Source organism: Struthio camelus, chromosome 11 (assembly GCF_040807025.1).
Source record: "Struthio camelus isolate bStrCam1 chromosome 11, bStrCam1.hap1, whole genome shotgun sequence".
NCBI classification, from domain to species: domain Eukaryota; kingdom Metazoa; phylum Chordata; class Aves; order Struthioniformes; family Struthionidae; genus Struthio; species Struthio camelus.
In genome coordinates, this window is record NC_090952.1 from 8,844,534 (window position 1) to 8,861,241 (window position 16,708).

The following is a 16,708-nucleotide window of genomic DNA, read 5'->3' on the forward strand; positions in this document are numbered from 1 at the left end:
CTGTTCAAATAAAAATGAAAATAAATTTAAAAAAAAATCTAGAAAAGCCTTCCTTTTCTGTTATTATCCAATGATATTAAAGTCATACTGCTGAAACAAACATAAAAAAAAAAAAATTCTGCATCAGCAGAAGTCAACAGAGATTGAAACAGTTCAATTTTCTTCCTCTAAATAACAGCCAATAAACAGCAGGTAAATACTACAGTGATCTTTTAAATTCTACAATTTTTTAAATCCAATTTTGGATGTAAAAGCTGTTAAACCCCATAGCTGGATTCCATTAGTCCTGGCATACCCCAGCTGAATACTTTAAACGGTCTCAGTGTCCTGATTGCAAACTCCAACACGTTCAGCCAGCTCTTGGGAGAGTAAGCTAAAGAATCTTCCATACAAGCTGTCGGGTTCAGTTACTCCAAGTATTCTGTATCAAAACATAAAACCAACCAAGATAATAGTATGCAAAAGCAAGAACTTCACAGCAGTTCTGAAGTCTCCTGACTATTAATCTTTTCTTTTCTCTCCTGCATTACCTGCTGAAAGACACCTAGGACAAAATGAGGGAATCTGACAAAAAGATTTGAAAAGAGGCTAACACAGCTTTAGTAATGGGATAAAAACCCGTACCTCTCCCAACTGGAATACACACACTTCATAAACAATGGCTCCTAATATAAACAATACAACCCGAGGCACTCATCCCTGCCAAGGAGCATTCTCTAGTATCCTGTGGTTTCATAAGGGCTTCTGCACTCACTAATTTGCGAGGGTCAGTTACACAAACATTACACTTGGAACACTTCTGAGAACAGAGTAACAGTTGTTTTGCTGCAGTAATGTTGACAATATTTTTTTGTGTAAAATAAAACAACGTTTTTTTGCTGTGAAAGATTGATTGTTCTGAAGCCCAGCTAATGATGCAAGTGCATTTCCTGGTATGGAACTGACAACGCAGACTTCTCTGTACAGCCAGGCTACAATAAAGAGAAAAGAACAAACACAAAAGATTACCTATAAAGTTGTACAGAACAACTGACTCATCCAGCTCTAAAGGTCTGGTCTGTAAATTGCTTTATCAATAAACGCTCATTCACAGATAGCACGTAGGTACAACGTGCAACAAGATGAACACATGAATGTGCAGCAAGATGAACACATGAATGTGCAGCAAGAATTTACAAGTGGAGACAACATAGAAAGGATCACCCATCAATGCAGGATTTTAAAACCCTCTTCGTGAAAACAACTTAGCAGTTTAGAATGTTTCAAATTTGAAATAGCCAAAAATCAAAGCAACACTTATTCACAGAACATAAAGGAGGTCATAATACTGCCTCCTGAGTTAATTCATCTCATAATATTTGATGGTATGCAGCTCCAAAGGCCATGAGTATCTAAATCCAGACTCTAACAAACTCTAAAGTGGACTCTTGCCACAGGCTCCAACAGACGTGTCTTCTCCCATCAGATAGCTCTGGTGGAACACAAGCAGCCACTCTCGAGAGCAAGAGGTATTTCCCTAGTAACCAATGTATTGATGGTATATTTCTTTATCCACACCTGTCCCCAGATGCAGAAACGTTTAATCTATCTTGGTAACAAACATTTGTCTCAACTCTATGTATTCATTTTTCAATCTGTTTGCTGGCTATTTGCCCTAAACTCCTCTCTCCCTTACAGGCTGCTAGCATCATTCTTCCTGCATTTCACCTGGCTTCCCTTCTCAGGGCATTAAAACAAATAAAGGTACAAGACAAAATGACAAATTATCCATTTCTTCTACTAACTCATATTGTAGGCTCTCTTAACAGTCTAAATGAACAGGCTGCTCTGTTACTCAAGATAATAGGTTTTTCTCCTTTAAAGGTTCCTATCTGAAGAAAAATAAATCTGTTCACTGTCCATTCACTAGTTTTAACACTGGTATAAAATCACGCTGTTTCAAAACACAAATACTGATATACACAATTCTTCAAACATACACACCAAATCTAGAGTACTGCGTTAGCATATTTTGAAATAAACATTCAGACTATTCAGTTTTTACCTTTTCTGATGAAATTTCTGTTAGAAAATATACGTTTTGTTTTTCCAGGAAGAGTTCAGCTCAAAGTGGCCACACCTTGGTTTTATATTTGCAACAATAGCTCAAGCTACTGCACAACACAAACCGTGTTGTGCAAGAACTCTTCCTCCATCATTCTCTACAAAGACTACAGAGCAGGACAGAAAAAGGAACAAAAGTAATTCAGCTCTGGCCTTTTCTATAGCACACCCAGCATGAAGGCTAAGCGTCTGCAGTAAACATCAAATGGCATTCTGTACCAGTAGCTTTTCTAGACATAATCAGTAACCCAGATTCATAATCAATGACCAGCTTCCTAGACAGGGCCAGTAACCCTCAGATAAACCACAAGCAGATTTTTTTAATTTAATCTGCAAAGCAAACCACAGTATAGATGAAATGGAAGAGAGGAGGAACCTATATAAAGCTGTACAATGCAGAAATCACGGGGCAAACAGCTACTAGGCCCATGTAACAGATGTTGGTCACTTGTCAACATATTCAGGATCGTGACAGCAAATGACTTATTTGGCAGAGACTGCTGCCAGAGAAGTATAGGAGAAAAGTCTAAGGACAGACATGAAGTCTTTAAAAAGAAAAAAAAAAATCCAAAACAAAAACACAAGTGGCCTTCAGAAAATAAGAGTCTTTCCAGTCCTGCCAGGACTCTCTTCTCAAGTAGACATTGAAGCTGGCAGGTAGCCAAGAAGTTGGCCAATGCTCAAGTTACTGTTACACTATTCAGCCAATTCTACAGCTCAGGCACCAGTTTGTTCACCTGGCATAGATCAGATAAGGGATTCCCCACATACTTGAATGTGGTAAAAATAAAGATATGTTCATGTTGCGTTAATGTCAACAGCAAAGCCACTTAAAATAAATGAGTACCTTGGCTGCAGCAAAGTATCAGCCGCCCATTTGAAAAACTTTCACTGGGGTTCTTTTCCAACCTTTGTGAGGCTTAGGCTATCAGGACCTACACTGTACTCCATGTAATATAAATACAGAGTTAAAAGAGATCTTGCACTTCTGTATTTCGTCTTACACCTTTCTAGGCTCCTACCTGGGAACCTAACAGTCTGATTCCCTTAACGTTTTCTTCTCTATTTACCTAGAAGACTTCAAAGATTACCTTATTTTCCATGTGATTGTTAACACTAATCAAGAATGTTTTGTCTCTTGAGAATGGGATGGAATTATGAAAGAAAATTAAAATACCCTTTGTTTCTGAAAGGGTAAGTAAGAACTCACACATATTAACTGAAGAAAAAGCAAACTGTTCAACCTTCATCCAAAAACTGTTCCAAAATTTAATGCCACCAACACATCGTAAATAATGTGGCAAATAACAGGAATATTTAGGTGCCAAATAAATACAAATAGATGTATCTGTTGCTCAAGATTGTTAAATTTTGGCACCGCAACATCATGCCAAGGCAGGCAAATATTTTCTTGGAAAGAACGGAATAGACTGATCTGACCTTTCAGATGACATTTTTTGAAACACTATCCCAGGTGCCCATTACAGTCAAACAATATTTTTAATGAGTATACTGACACTGAAAGGTTACATCTATAGAAGGAAGAAACTTTATATTATAGTTTCAGTGAACATCTCAACTCTAGCAACAATCCTCTAGCAACAATCAGATATTTAAGGATACTTAGGAAACAACTGAGGTTTTAACAGAGTTTTAACAAATACATTACAAATAAAAAGCAAAACGTCAAGTTATGCTGCAAGCTTCCAAAATTTTTCTTTTTCAGGATAATTTAGCATTAAATCATACATACAAAAATAACATTTACAATGCCTTAAATAATATAAGTGGTACCAAAAGCATTCACTAGATAGGTGACCCAAACAGACCGTAGTATAAAACATTCAGAGAGGCGTTCTGGAAAATACTTGAACAAGTTAGCACTTAGAAGCAAAAGTAAGCACAGTTTTTCTTTGTGCAATATCAGGAGCACTAAGCCTTCATAACCTGAATAAGGCATTTAGCAAGATGTGTGTGTGTGTGGGGGGGGAATATTCTATTCCCATGACTATGAGAGGAGTTATCCTTCCACTTGTCTGTAATACTAGGCACATGCTCAACCCATTTTTGATGTTAGTTATGCACATATGTGGCAAAAAAAAAGCATCTCCATACTATATGATGCTAAAATCCCACATATGAAACAGCAGATTTTTATAAATATTTCCTTTACATGCATTATGAAAAATTTTGTGTTTTTAAGTTTTGGAGGGGTTGTTTTTTTTCCAAAATGTCAGGGCTGTACATAAAATAGCCGAAATATACATTCTTCCAAGGTTTTTTCCTATAACTGCACATACCCACAGCCATTGCCATTCTAGTAGAAAACCTTGTGTTGGAGGAGCCAAACACCGATAGAATTGAAAAAAAAGAATATAGAGTACTACGAAAGCAATAACATCTGCGATAGCCTTTCTTAGCAAAGAGACTGCGCAGATGAACAGAGAAGTTCAGACCAAAGTCCAAGCAATGATCCTTAAATTAATACATGAGGTCACATCTTATTTAAGCTGCAGACAATCATTTTTGTTTTTTAATAATGTAGTATGTTGCATTTAAACCCAAAGTACTACAAGATTTACAAAGACGGAAAAAAATTATTTCCATATTTTATATGTAGACCGAGTCTCACAATAGAAGGGAAGATTCTTAAAGATATTTAGGCACTTAAAAATGCAGCTAAAATCCAGTAGAATTTTTAGAAGCGAGATTTGGGCGTAAGTCTAGAAATCAAAATCCTACCACAACTTTTCAGTATATGAACCTATGTGCCTACGTTACTACTTCTAAATCTCACAAAGCAGATGAACAGCAAAGATCGATAGATTACAACTGACTTGGTCTTATTGTACTACTTGGCAACATAAATCAGGCCTATACCTTAAGTTTCTAACATTATATGTAATTCCATTCCCCCTCTCTGCCAGAGCGGAGCTCTGCCAGTTCTAGAAACAGAAAAGTGATTAGCTGAGCATCCTAAATACATAACATATTATTCATCTTCTGGTCACCTCTAACTTCATGCTTCTGTATTGTAAACTTAAATCTTGACACCCACTAATTCCTAAACAAACATCCATCAGCTAGTGAAGTAATGACCATCTTTCATCCTGTATCTTCTGCTACTTGCGCCTTTCAGATTATGGATATGTACCAAGAAAACTATACATGATATTTTCTCCTGCATCTCACTGTTTCCATCTCCAAAATAATACACAATTTGCTGGCATGTACATGCCTAGGCAGGCTGCTGAATTTGCTAAATTAGCAGGCTTTTCAGAAAGAGACTACAGCTCAACAGTAAACATCTGCTGCCTGTAAGATAAGTGACAAACAATCCACTTGGAAGAAAAAGGTTCAGCAGAATGGCAGCTGAAGACAATGAAAACTACATACAAGAGGATTGCCAGCCACATATCACATCTCTCTGAAGGATAAAACACATTTTCCATTATGAAAGGTGATAGTAGGACATTTTGGTTCCTACAGCAAGATGTCAATTTGGTAAAATCTCACAAAGTGATGGGAGGCAACAGTCTCCTGTTTTCTTGATCTCACTGATCTCCGAACTCGCTCCCACCTACCTGCCCATAAGCGTGATCTCCCTCCTCCACTTTTAAATGAGTAGTTGGGTCAGGTGTCCAACTTCTCATGCTCTTACTTTCTGCCAGACACTGTATATTACAACTGTGTACAGATGTAACTAGGTATATAATTTTTTTGTATGAAACGTATACAGTAAAATATACATCTTAAAATATCACAAAACTGAAATAAAAAGTTGAGGCATAAAACGATGACCGTTCCTGACTGAGTCAAAAGCTTTTCAGGAAGGTACAAACAGACCAGAGAGCACGGACAAATTTATTGCACTTTTTTTTTTTTTTTTTTTGGAATTTCCTACTAAGTATTAAGACTTATTCAGTGCTTTCAGGAAAATGTCATTGCAGATGATTTCAGTGGCAGTTATAGAGCAGAATCCGTGTCTACCAAGAGATAATTTGGGCCAAAGGTGCAGTGCTATAAAATATCACCCATATTATCTTGTGCCAGAACACATACAGAAAAGAGACCAGCCTAGCAAGCAGCTGTTAAGCCAAAAATATCCTCGAGCTGTATTTATTCCAAAAAGATTTGCTCTTGAAAATAGTCCTTTGGCTCCTTTATCCCTAATTAAGGGCAGAATTTTATCCTTATAGCCTGTATTTTTCCTGTTTAATCGCCCAAATATAAGTGAGATCTATTATAATATCAAAGAAAATACAAGTTAATAATTTATTAAAATATTTCAACGTATATTATTTTAACCTTAAAAGGTTATTCCTAAAAATCAGATAGAAATCAGAAAGCTACATAATTTGAAATATGAAAAGTATTCTCCTGCTATCAAGGAAGAGTATTTGAACTTTTCATTTGATATCCTTTCTATTCAGCAGCAACCAGTTTTAATAAAAACAACTGCAAAATGCAATTAAGTAATTCTAGCATGAAAAAGAGTACGCGTAGTTACCAGATTAGGAAGGACAAACTAAGTCTTGAAGAAACTCTAGGGTTATACTACTGAATCCACTGAAATCTCAGAATTATGATCAGACCTGCTGTGCATGTGTGTGTCTTACGCTATATGGAAGATTATTTCTGATGTGTAAAAGCCTACAGATGAATACCATTAATATCCTCTCTCTGGTAATTAAACTGTCTCAGTGTAAAATTTTATAGTCTTAAAGAAGGGAAGGAAGAAACTCTATACAAACTCACAATCAAATTTTCAGTTTTCAGGTCTCCTAGGTACCAGTGCGGCCAATCAACATATCATCTATAAAATTCAATACAGATGCAGAGTTTTATACCTAATCCTACGAAGGCTGTCAAAATTTGCAAATGGACAACCACTTACAAGATCTGTAATGGAGTCTGAAGTCCGTAATAATCTTGCTAATAATATCATTAATTCATATGCTATACTGATACAGATGTGAACATTTTATCCAGACACCATATACACGTAAGCAGGTAAATGTAAGAGTGAACACTATCTTAGAAGAAACGTTTAAATAACTGCAATGAAAAAATTCTGCAAGTAAGTCAAAGGTATCTCTACTTGACAAAAAAAATGAGCAGGCATGTGTGCATATATGTATATATACATACATACACACACATCCATATGTGCATGCATAGCAGCTCTTAAAATTAATCCTTAGGAATATTTTATCTGGCTCAGATTCAGGACAACTTTTCTTAGCATTAATTCTCAATAGGTTTAAGAGTCTTTCTAGGGACACCAACAGGCTAATTTTTCTTCCAGAAGACAGGAATTTTGTAGCAGTTTTCAAAAGTTGGATGAAGAAACACTGTTGCGCCTAATTTAGGGGGAGAGCGGGCGACAGACATCAACACCACTAGGCATTTTCCAGGCCTGAGGGATCTCCCATACACATGTGCACCCATTTCTAGTCGTTTTATTCTCCCACTACAGTAGCATTTGAACTGCGGGCCACACGCTATCCTGTGAAACCTCTTTCAAAGCCATCAGGTTCACTGTCAGTTTAAAGATCAGGGCAGAACTGACAAAGAACTGTTTTCTACACTTCCACTCTCCACATTGATTTATAAGCACAGTTAAAAAAAATTCCAAGACTGGTATTTTTGATCCATTCTAGTGACCTGTACCAGGAATTTACAGCCTGGTAAAGTGGACTGTGAATGTTCCTAAAACCAAATAGATTTACTTAGCACCCACTTTGATCACAGGAGAGCTGTTATGTGACTTCACTTAGGAAAAAAGCTTGTTGATTGAGGTAAATAACTTGACGTAAAAATCCAACTCAAACAGTATAATCTGTAGGACTAATAGCTGCCACGAGGCTGAAATAAGACTGTATCTATAGCATATTCCAAGGCTTAAATGATGCTGACAGACATACATCTACTGACAGTCTAGCTCGCTTCAGTACCAATAATATCAAAACTTTGGCAGCAGAGGTTTCAGCATTAACTACAAAACTCAGACCCCAAATATGTCCTTGTATTAGCAGCCTACATAAACTGCATTGCCACATCTTCACTGGTCTTGCTTGCCAAAGTTTCCTAGATAAAGCCTACACCAGTTACGATATGATGCTACAACTACATTCCTGAACACACCACTGCCACCCTACAAAAGAGTTTAGACTTCAGAATTAACCTAATCATGCGAAAGCTCTCAACTGCTTTTTTTTTTGCATTAACGTTTTTCCCCCCTAGAACCAATCTACCCTATAAAACGTAAGGACAAAAGGTAGGGCAGTGTAGCAACTGACCTCGAAAAGAAGCCACACTTGACAGCTCCATCTCACAACTTAGCCATTCTAAAGAAGTCTACCCTTCTTTTTATACTTAAATTTGAATTATAGTGTTACATGCATCTGCTTGAAAAGAAACTAGTTCATCAGTTTCAGGCATTCAATACTATTGTCTCAAACACTTTCAAAATAATACTTACAAATAAAAAATTGCATTTCAAAAAGCAGTTTGTTTGCTCCAGCAATGTAGAAGAAGCACCTTTTAGCTAGCTTTACAAAAGGGACTGGGATGAAGGAAGGGGGCTACTTGCAAGCGTCAGTAATCTGACTACCATATTCAAAATAGCAAGTTCTTCATAGTAAAAGAAGCAACTCAGTGATAATCTAGTAGTTCAGAAAGATCTTAGCAAAAGAGTTAACTTACTTCCTCCAAGTGAAACACTCTCATCCCAACATTTTCTCAATGTCTTAGATATCTCTTCAATACATAAATCTAGCAGGTGCTTACAGATCACTCGGATTCATTATGCAAATAGTATGTATCCTGCTGGATTTAATTAAGAGGGAGGAAATACTTGCAGAAACAAAGATATGGGAATAAAGAAGTTTTCCATGACCAATGAATTTACATGCAGCAAGAAATTTTAACTGTCAAAACTTGCTTAGTATTTTAGAAGTATAGCTCCTAAACCAAATCTGTGTAATTTAGCCACCCCTAAAGACAGCTCAAGCAAGGGTCAAGCACCTTTCTAGATAAAGTAATGTAGAAAGAAATACAAGAGGAGATGGAAAGGTACAGTACACTCACCAGGCGTGTATTAACAACAGGAAACAGCAATGCCAAGAGGGCCCCATTTAACATATGCATCTGTAACCTTAGAAGAGAAATGAGACATTATTTTCACAGATTGGAAATGAAATGGAAAGTTTTCACACATTTTAGGTAGTATGTCTTCATAAAAGGTAGCAAGAAATTGGAAAAAGTTTTGGAATTTTGCTGTTCATTTTGCTTTCAGAGCTTAAAATAGAGATTTGACAAAAGCTTTTACTTCCATCCACCTCCATAAATGTACATGGCATCAAACTAAAGCTTCAGGAATTTGGAAGAAGTTTGATTTTTGCATCACTTAAATAAAAGAAGAATTATATTTGTCAAGATGCAACAATGAATCCCAAACAAAGGAACAGGGAAATAAAGTAGTATTTAAATTGCAGTGCAGTATTTTGTACAGCTTTCAGTCATCTCTCCCTGAACCACTGTTGCATCAGATGCCAACAGAAGTAAGGTCAGTACTGTTTAAGTCTGCTTTATATTAGAGACAAAGCAAAGCATAAAATTCATTCTACAACCACTGCCTGTCATAAACTCTATTCAAAATTACAAAGTTTATAAGTAACTTGGGCGGGGGGGGGAGCAGGTATTACAATTCCAAAACACTTCTTCAAAAGCCATTTATGTATCAGGATGTTAGAAAACAGAAAGGCTCATTCTGAAAAAGAACAAATATTGCAGCCTCTGCCCTGCAACCTGTCCTTTGCAAATGCATAGTAAATCCAGGATTTCCTAGACACCAGACTTACTTTGCACGCTCTCTGAGATGAAGAGGCACTAGTACTGTATCTCTGTATTCAGCCTACTCCCTGCCCAAATAAGGAGCAGCAGGAAAGAGTTGCAGCCAGACAGTAGCACCTCCAAAACAATTCATGAGGCATGCCCCCGGCATCTTATTTTCCAGACACTGCCTAGACTAAGACAAGAAAAAGCTGAGTAAACTGTCATGGTGGCAACTACAGCCATTCCTGATTATCATTCTGTCTGGGAAGTCCCATGACCCTCCCCACAATATGACTTGTTGTACCCCTATCATATAATGCACATGAGAGGGGGCGTTTAGGAACAAAAACTGTAAGACCCTACAGGTAAGAACCTATAAAAAGTATAGACTGCTTACTGGACTCTATTGCACTAGTCCATTAGACCACTTCCTAAAGTGAGTAACAATAAGTAATAGTACAGAAAAGATTGCCCACGTTTGAGAAATACCCAAATCAATAAGAATTTGGTTTAACTATTTAACTTATCTCTACATTTTAAAAAATAGATCCACACTGTACATATGGCCTTCCATGAAGAACAGCTACTAATTTTTAGTAAAGATAATCAGAAGGTACAGGGCACATGACATAAATTAAGTAAGCCCATAGGTTAACCTGTAGAAGGACGCCTGTGCTCTCATCTGCTACTAATAGATGTTGCTAGTGAGACCAAAGCCACCATCAGTACAAAAGAAACAAGGGTAAGTGGACTCAGTACCCACAGTTTAAGCCACGACCCCTTTCAAGGTCTCATTTTTCAGTCCAATCAGTATTACAGTCAGCTTCTAAAGCACATCATGCAAGTAGACAGAAATGTAGCTAGGAAGCAGCATTACCTGAAGAGAATCATTGCAACCCGACATGGAGGACAGGCAAGAAGAAAAATCTGAAACATTAGAAAAAAATTTAAATTAACAATATGATCTTATTTTAATTCTATTTTGTACATCTTTCTTCCCCAGTTTTGTATGTCACAGATCATTTCTAACTAGAAGAACTGTTTTACAGCAGAGCTGGAAAAGACTAAAAATTATGAACAAATTAAAAGGCCTCATATTACCTATGGATACAAGGATTTCAGCAGCATGAGCAGCATCTAGGATTCAGCTTCTGCCAGTGCCTAAGGAACAAGTCAAATTCTAGCCTGAAATTCTATCATTATTAAATCTCTACACCTCATCTCTACACCTCATCTCTACACCTCATCTCTACACCTCATCTCTACACCTCATCTCTACACCTCATCTCTACACCTCATCTCTACACCTCATCTCTACACCTCAATGCTTCTTGTAAAACAGATTATTGTATTACCAATCATTTCACTACTGTAGCCCCCATAACCTTACTTTGGGAAGTACTAAGAGGCTCTTATAGACAACCACCTTACATAAGATCTTCAAGAGCTGGGTCCTGCACTGCTGAAGCCAAGGGGAGTATCATCATCATAAATGCTTGGTATTCAGCACAGCAGGGACCTTACCATGACCGGGGGATATCTCAGTATCTGTTCTATGGATAACTGCAGTAGTCATCTTTAAATATGTCTGTAGCCTTATTTCAATAGAGTACTTTTGAAGTACTGTATAAATTTCACCAGTAATTAGCTAGCTATTTCCCAAGATGAAAAGTAACATAATGCAATTTGAGCAGCATATGTTTGTTTCTCTTTACAGGCCAAATTCCCATCATAAATAAGATCCAGTTTTAAGCTTTCTGTAATAAAACATTGTTGATTAGCAGTGATCTCCCATTTAACTTAGAAGGATAACCATCATCCTTCGATACTATTGTCCAAACGTCTCACAGCAACTTAAAAGACTTCATATCAGCAAGTTTTACTCTGCATAACAAGAGAAAACTGCATAAGTGTTCAGTGCTGAAAATCACACTTTTTCTGTTGTTTCTAGAATAACTGCACACTAGATTATTTCATTGCCAAGCTACTGGTCAAATTATTAAATCACTTCAAGTGAGAATATTTGAAGAATATATCCACTCTGGGCACAACTCAGATAAATCCAAACATATTTCTTTGAAGTGCTACACGGCATACCTGGCCAAATAGCTGATGGCTGTTCAGATTAATTACTACCAGGTCATATACTTGCTACAACAACAATAGAAAGGTTGAAGCCGGATCATTCTATTCAGCCTTTGAGTGGACAAGGGCCCGTTATTACCGTATGACTAGAAGGGCACATTTCAAATAGTTTATTTCCAGTGCAGGTTCATAATATACAGCCATTTATTTCTCTGAGCAACTTACTTGCATGTTTTAATTCAAGTCCATCAGTCTCAATAACAGTTAGAATATATACACACTCACAGGAAAAAAAATCTTTTTCCTTAGTCATACAGAACTCTAATGGAAACAAAGCAAGAAAAAGGCACGAATTAAATTAAAGAACCTCAAGATATTTGCTTAGTGAATGCTCTTAGAAGCCAATCAGAGTTTCTTTAAAGTCTTGTATTTAAAAAGCAAGGAAGGTTAAAAAGTAAGTGAACACAATGGACGCATGACAACAATCCACTAGTCGACGCTTTCTCCGCTAAGGAACAAAAAAAAGTACATACCACAGAATCTTATGTGAGGTCTGTATATCATCTTACACATTAAGGCCCATATGGCTTCTAGGAAAAGTGTCCAACACTTACTAATTACATTTCATTATTCCATCATTTGATACTTTTGCAACAGACAGTCTACTAACTAAACTAAAGTTCCTTCAACTGTGGACTACGTTCCTTCTGTGGGGGACCATAACATTTTCCTTTCTGTGGAGACCATAAAAGTTTTCTGTCTCTTATAATACCTCCCCACCCCCCCATGCTTCTTGTATATATTAGTCAAACCTTTTAAATATTCCATGCTATATGTTAGCAGAAGGAGATATGGCATTTAGAATCCCACTAGTTCATTTGAAGCTTTAAATTCAGGTATGTTATGATTTCCTTACATTCATAAGTCTGACAGAAGAGAGATGTTATATTTGAAGCATCATTCATACTTAAATGAAGGAAATTCTACTCCTCCTCCTTTTCTATTTCCTACTTCTTTAAAAAAAAAAAAAAGTTTTTCTCTGTGCATACAAACTAAAACAGAAATGTATTTTAATCATACCAGTGATTTACTTTTCTGACACACTGCAGAGCGCTCAACTACTGAGCAGCAGAGAAGAAACTACAGTACAACTTAATGTACCAGCTGAATTTCACCACTGAGGTGAAACAATAGCAAGTATTTAAAAAGTATGGTCGTAATAGTCACAAAGGCTGAGATGGACACATCATCCTAATCACTACCTCAGAGACAGGCAAAGAAGAGAACAGGATTCATTCACAGCTCCTCGTTTTCAGGTCAACTCTACAGCAACAAACACTGTTTCAGGATTTGTGATGGAAAAAAAATATGTAGTATTTTTGAGCATGCAAGTCCCTCTGTTAGAAGGGATCATTCAGAAAAACGTGTTTGACTTCCATTTTTGAGAAGGACAGCAGGGAATTTACCTAGAATGTTTATGTTAAAACTTTTAAGACAGTGGACAGATCTTCAACTGTTTAGCTTTAGCAATTTAATGTCTAGCACCTCCTCTCTAAATACCTATTTTCCATGATAAACAAACTTCACAGCCTCTTGAAATGCATGTTTTACAGACCCCTTGTATCAGATTTACAAAGAATTATTTCACAGAGTAGATTTAAACGTTATCAAGATAGCATCATCAGTCAGCTCACAGAATAATTAGCAACCTGAAAATATCTAGTTTACAGCAGACACAAGCTCTAACATAAGCGTTCACATACTCATTCCATAATCATATTACATTTCACTGTCATACTAGAAATGCAATCCTTAGCCTTGTGGTAGGAAACAGCCAAGTCTTATAAATTGAACAATGTCAGATTAAGTTAGTGACATGGCTGTGAAGAGTACCCAGCTTCTGTTTTCCTGTTGAAACTCTGAAGGTTTTACTTGCTTAGACTAGCAGCGACAGTAGCCATCCTAGCTGGTACGTTGCAGACAGAAGACAATATATAATTTAAAGTACACTGAAGGAGGCTCTTCCACACACGTTTTTATCCGATCATCATTGCAGGCATTCAAGGGAGAATAGCTAAATTTTCAGTTTAGAAAAAAGCTAAGAAATAACCTCAATATCCCTCCTAATTTTGCCAGATGTGTTACCCATTACATTTCCATGTGTTACAAAGGAAAATAAGGACCAAAGAATCATCTGGAAGCCCAGATATGTACAAAGTAACATTTTAGAGAAGAAAAATAAGCTATAAAATATCCATTGTTTGACATGCTGAATTCTGGGCACAGTTCTGGTCATTAACTTCTATCTCACTTCTACACACACGCACCACTCACAATACAGCCGATTTGGGAAAGGGTTACAGACGTCAACAAGAATGATCAAAATATATTGAACAGCTTCCACAAATGGACCAATTTAACACCTGAGGAATCTTCAACCTGAAAAAAGATTTTGGGGTGATGGGAGCGAGAGAAAGAGAGGATACAAAATCATGGGTCGTCTTAGGACTTGTTATCTGTGCATCTCCTTAAGTGGGCACAACATGGTGGACCAGGATGTTTGAGAGACAGAAGAAGCATTTCAGTCTTTCACCAGCACAGGACCAGGAGATTTTTAGGTTGTTTTCAAGCAATAAACTACAAAGAAATTCAAAACACTGGTAAATCTGCAAACTAAAGTTCACTTCAAGCCTGAGGACCCAGAAGAAAACAGAAGTCAGAAAGCCAGTCAAATTCCTAGTTGCTTGGCAAGAGCATAAATATCGTCCATCCCCACGGGAAATATTTCTGGCATGAAGAACTGCATGACCAGCACTCCCCCTACACAAGCCCAAATACAAAGGTCACACCAGAACACATGATGGGTCAGCAGGGCTGTTTTAAGTTGCAGACTGCAACATACAGGATTGCACTGCTAACTATTTGTTTCCTGAGAGGAGACCTGAACGAGATTAAACTCATGGTTGCACCATACCAACCCAGGACCGGGTTGAGTAACAGCCTCTTCCATATTCCATTTCTGGAGGCATGCACTAAGAAAGAAAAAAGCTCCAAATGATATCTGCAAGCCTGGCACAGACTGCCAAGAGGAAAGAACAGGATATTTTCCCCCCTGCAATAACACGCGTAAAATTTTTCTAGAGTGAACATGTATGAGATCCAGTCATTCACTATTTGATAGTTTAGAAGAAATATCATGTCTGAATAACATCAGAGATCTTTATTTTCTTAAACTTAATTTATTAGTCATCTGTCATACTGTGGCAGGTAATAGAGCCTGTATATAAAAGGACTATTCTGAAGACAATGTCAAGATAATATTACATAAGTTTATTGAGGAAAACTTCTGTAATCACAAACAGAATTGTGTGAAAGACTACAGAGCTGCACAGGGGCTTCTTTCTAGAGTAAAAGATAGAAATACTATGACAAATAGCAAAATATTTCTTCATTTGGACTCAGATGCATTGTTCTCTCTAAGAAGCGAACAAAGCAAAGTCTATTAGGATTCACATCACAGTTAAGTGAGGTCATTTCTTTCCCTCTTCTATCAATCCTTTGCTCCCATGCGAAAAGCACAGAGAGATAAAAGGCAGTCTTCACTATTCCTATGGTAATATAGGAGAGGAGGCGTTCTGTAGGATTTAAACAATACTTTCGACTCTTCATTTGTCAACTAATGCAAAAGAAATACTTTGCAAAGTATGCCTTGCCTACCTTTAATTTCCTGGCAGGACTGACAAGATAGCAATACACAGATATCACCAAGTACTACATTTGCCCTCCACAAATTCCTGCTAAGTTGCCTCCCTTTTTAATTACTGGAGGCAAGCATAACAGCTCAATGGGAAAAAGGAACTGAGAAGCTGAGAAAAACAGGTTATTTTTTATAAATTCATTTTTAGACGTCAGAATTCACAAAAAAAATTACTCGACATTGCAATAATGTCTCTAGGTAAGTCAAAAATAACATGCATGGAAAAAAGGCTAGATATCCACTGAAATAATGTGGTATTTTGCAGCGAGGGCAAAATACCACATTGAGGGCTTTTATTGATTATATCAGTTTTCCTAGTGGCAAAAATATTAAAATGCACCTACATCTCAGAAGTGTGAAAAAAAATCTAATACTGGAACAAACACCAGAAGTTCACAAAGGACTGCAATTTTATGAAACCACAATGAACTATGTTAACATTAACCTGACAGCTCACTTAATATAAAAACCAATTTTCTAATCTGCATGCACTATGGTAACCCCTAACAGTATTTTCACTTCTTGCACTTAAAAGCATTACTTATGCTGCAATTATCAGATCAATTTTGAGATATTAGAGTTTTCCATTATTTGATTTTTTCCAGTTCATATAGAAATAATTTTATTTAAACAATCTTTCACAGTTTGCAAATCTAGACTTCAGCAATGGGCATGTGCACCAGTGTGAGTTAGAAAGAGGTAAAGGACACAAACAGTCAGACACATCTGGTTTTCTGTTTTCCATTTAACTGTATTGCTCGATTGGACATAGTAAGAAAGGAAAGGGATGGGGGAGGTTGGTTGTTTTTTAATCCAGCAGTATTCTTTAGTACATTTGCTACGAATCTCTTGGTGGAGGGGAAAAAAAAGGCCACGATGCGAGTAGATTTTCTTAAATCAGCATTATTACAATCCCAGCATGCT

The 16,708-nt window shown here is 37.0% G+C and overlaps 1 protein-coding gene across 6 annotated transcripts in view; it reads right to left on the reverse strand.

The window, feature by feature from the left end:
* Positions 1-16,708, reverse strand: part of TMEM164 (transmembrane protein 164) — a 42,425-nt gene that overhangs the window by 13,841 nt on the left and 11,876 nt on the right. For all 6 annotated transcript variants that reach the window (XR_011143445.1, XR_011143444.1, XM_068956945.1 and 3 more), the window contains exons 3-4: positions 10,820-10,869; positions 9,196-9,262 (exon numbers count right to left, since the gene is read on the reverse strand). Coding sequence is in view for 4 of the 6 variants with exons in the window: in XM_068956945.1 (XP_068813046.1) it covers positions 9,196-9,262; positions 10,820-10,869 (117 nt within the window). In the remaining 2 variants the exon portion in view is untranslated. The remainder of the gene's footprint in view (positions 1-9,195; positions 9,263-10,819; positions 10,870-16,708) is intronic.